Raw genomic sequence first — 3,329 nt, 5'->3', positions numbered from 1 at the left:
ACACACACAAATACACACACTATGGAATATTATTCAGCCATAAAAAAGAATGAAATCTTGCCACTTGCAATGACATGGATGGAGCCAGACAGTATTATACTAAGTGAAATAAGTCCACCAGAAAAAGACAAATATCATATGATTTCACTCATATATGGAATTTAAGAAACAAAACAAATGAGCAAAGGGGAAAAAAGAGACAGAGAGACAAACCAAGAAACTGACTCTTAACTATAGAGAACAAACTGATGGTTACCAGCAGGAAGGGGAGTGAAGGGATGGATTAAACAGGTGATGGGGATTAAGGAGTGCACTTGTCATGATGAGCGCCTGGTCATATACGGATGTGTTGAATCACTATATTGTACACCTGAAACTGATATTACATTATATGTTAACTAATAAATTTAAATAAAAACCTTAAAAACCTTCAAATTTAGAAAAGAGTTTCACTGGATTTTAAGCATCTCAGAAAACAAAATAAAAAGGACTTGGAAATAACAAAATAAGCAACCCTCATTCAAGTATTCTAGAATGTTTCTCAACCTCATATCTAGCACATATTTAAAAAGATTTCACTTACAAAAACTTATAAAATTATTTTTAAAAAACACTTAAAAAGATCACATGCTCTTGTCACACACTGTACAGACGTAATGAAGAATGTAAGAAATATCCAACAATTATAGGGCATCAAATTTTATCAAAGTCTGGAATCATCAATCTAGAGTTTTTGCTAAACAGAAAAATATACTAACCAAATTAAACTTTTTGAGAGAATCATCTCATTATTTCAGCATGTAGCAACTGAATTATAGCTAAAGAAAATATTTTCCCAAAAGTTGTCATAACCATAAAAACTGTGATGTCCTTTATTAACAGATATCTTATAATAACCTATAATTGCTCTTTAAAAATGTGAATAGATTAAACAGTATTCCTCCCTTATCCACAGAGGATACCTTCAAAGAGCTCCAGCGAATGCCTGAAATCATGGGTAGTACCAAGTGCTATGTATACTGCATTTTCCTATGCATACATACCTATGATAAAGCTTAACTTATAAATAAGTCACAGTAAGAGATTAACAACAAAAACAAATAATAAAATTGAATAATTATAACAATATCCTATAATAAAATTTATGTGCATGTGATCTCTCCCTCCCAAATATCTTGTTGTACTGTATTCAACTCTTCTCCTTGTGATGTTGTGAGGTGATAAAATGCCTACATGATGAGATGTAGTCAACCTGACAGGTCAGGTGAAGGCATTGTGACACAGCATTAGGCTACTATTGACCTTCAAGGGAGGGTACATCAGAAAGAAGATATTCTTCTGGACCACAGTTGGCCATGGGTAAGTGAAACTATGGAAAGCAAAACTGAAGGGGTGCCTGGATGGCTCAGTCAGTTAAGCACCTGACTTCAGCTCAGGTCATGATCCCACATCTCATGGGTTCAAGCCCTACTTCAGGCTCATGCTGACAGCTTGGAGCCTAGAGACTGTTAGGCTCTCTGTGTCTCCTCTCTCTCTGCACCTCCCCTGCTCACACTCTGTATCTCTCTCTCTCTTAGAAATAAATAAACATTTAAAAAAATTTTAATGTGGATAAGGGGAGAGTACTGTACTACAACTAGTAATTCAATACTCTTCACAACAAGTTCAAAGTACAAAAAACAAGCCAAGCTTCTAAAGGACTCACCACATTCTAAGTTGAAATGAAATTAAAAGTAGAAATATACCCTTGAGGCTAAGTATATTTTTCTTTATGTTTACATGCCTTTTAAAATACTTTATCCAGGTTATCTTCATTAAAATTAAGGCTTTTATAAAGGATTTAAGTTCCCCGATCCAGATATGGGACTGTAAAATATGCAAGATAGGGATGAAAACAGGAAAGGAACACTTGTCTCAGAAGGAATCAAATAGAAAGAGAATTAGAGATATGGGGTATTATAATGAAGAGAAAAAAAACACATACCTTTAGCTGTGTGACAAACTCAAGGAATTTAAAGTAGATGAGAGAACTACAGCAAAGAAAATGCCTTTTCCACTACAAGCTACATATAGTGAAAATAAAATATAGCTGTAGAGTATACTTTACCCTTTTCAATAAGGTTTATTATAGAAATGATATTTTAAGTAATTATTTCAATCATCAACTTCATTTCTAAATGGGTATTTCATATATGCTATGTTTGAATGAAAATAACATAGTAATTTTAAACCACTAGTTTTTATTGTTCATTTTCCAGCCAGCAGTCCACATCTTGGGATTCCCTTTTAGGTATTTACTTCCAGATACCTATACTTTTCTTAAGTGTGCATGTCCAGAAGCCTGTAGCTTCTGATTGCTAGCTTAGTTAAGAGCTAATTAGAGCTGAGGAAGAGGCCTCTATTCTAGTTGTACATGGATGACACCCTCTATTTCAAAGGTAGGAACCTGTTCTTTCTTGATGTTAGACAAATCTTCAGGGACAGGATCCAGTTCCAAAGGCTCTTCGAGTTTTTGCTGATCTTCCAAAACCTTTGATTCTAATTTTATCCCTGGGACATCAGTCTGGAGATTTTGATATTCAGTAGACACATGGTCTACGAGAGCCTCATATGCAGCAGTTTGTTCAGATGGTGGAATAAGGTCATTTTCTATAGAGATTGGTGTAATAAAGTCCTCCTTGGCTTCTGGAAACTGTTTGTCAACAGAGACCATTTCTAAAGTAGTGTCTTCAGTTGATGGAGACCGAAGTTCAGCAGAGGCCTCCTCAGCTGATGGAGACCAAATTTCATATGAGGTATTTTCTTCAGGGGCCTCCTCAGCTGGTAGAGACTGAACTTCAGCTGGGGCCTCAGTTGGTGGAGCCAGAACTTCATATGGGGCCTCCTCTGCAGGGGCCTCCTCAGCTGGTGGAGACTGAACTTCAGCTGGGGCCTCAGTTGGTGGAGCCAGAACTTCATATGGGGCCTCCTCTGCAGGGGCCTCCTCAGCTGGTGGAGACTGAACTTCAGCTGGAGCCTCTTCTGCAGGGACCTCCTCAGCTAGTGGAGAATTAACTTCAGCTGGGGCCTCCTCTGCAGGGGACTCCTCAGCTGGTGGAGACTGAACTTCAGCTGGAGCCTCCCCTGCAGGGGTCTCCTCAGCTGGTGGAAACTGAACCTCAGCTCGGGCCTCTTCTACAGGGGCCTCCTCAGCTGGTGGAGAAGAAACTTCAACTTGGGCCTCAGCTGGTGGAGACTGAAGTTCAGCTGGGGCCTCCTCTTCAGGGCCCTCCTCAGCTGGTAGAGACTGATCTTCAGCTGGGGCCTCCTCTGCAGGGGCCTCCTCAGCT

The 3,329-nt window shown here is 38.9% G+C and overlaps 1 protein-coding gene across 1 annotated transcript in view; it reads right to left on the bottom strand.

The window, feature by feature from the left end:
- Positions 1–2,220: 2,220 nt before the first annotated feature.
- Positions 2,221–3,329, bottom strand: part of FSCB (fibrous sheath CABYR binding protein) — a 2,823-nt gene continuing 1,714 nt past the window's right edge. The window contains 1 exon segment of the mRNA XM_049612868.1: positions 2,221–3,329. This exon segment is cut by the window's right edge and continues 10 nt beyond it. Coding sequence (XP_049468825.1) covers positions 2,399–3,329 — 931 coding nt within the window. The 3' untranslated portion in view covers positions 2,221–2,398.

The sequence above is a fragment of the Panthera uncia genome, assembly GCF_023721935.1.
Source record: "Panthera uncia isolate 11264 chromosome B3 unlocalized genomic scaffold, Puncia_PCG_1.0 HiC_scaffold_1, whole genome shotgun sequence".
Classification (NCBI taxonomy): Eukaryota; Metazoa; Chordata; class Mammalia; order Carnivora; family Felidae; genus Panthera; species Panthera uncia.
The sequence above is the reverse complement of the archived record's forward strand: the minus strand, read 5'-3'. Positions and strand labels throughout refer to the sequence as shown.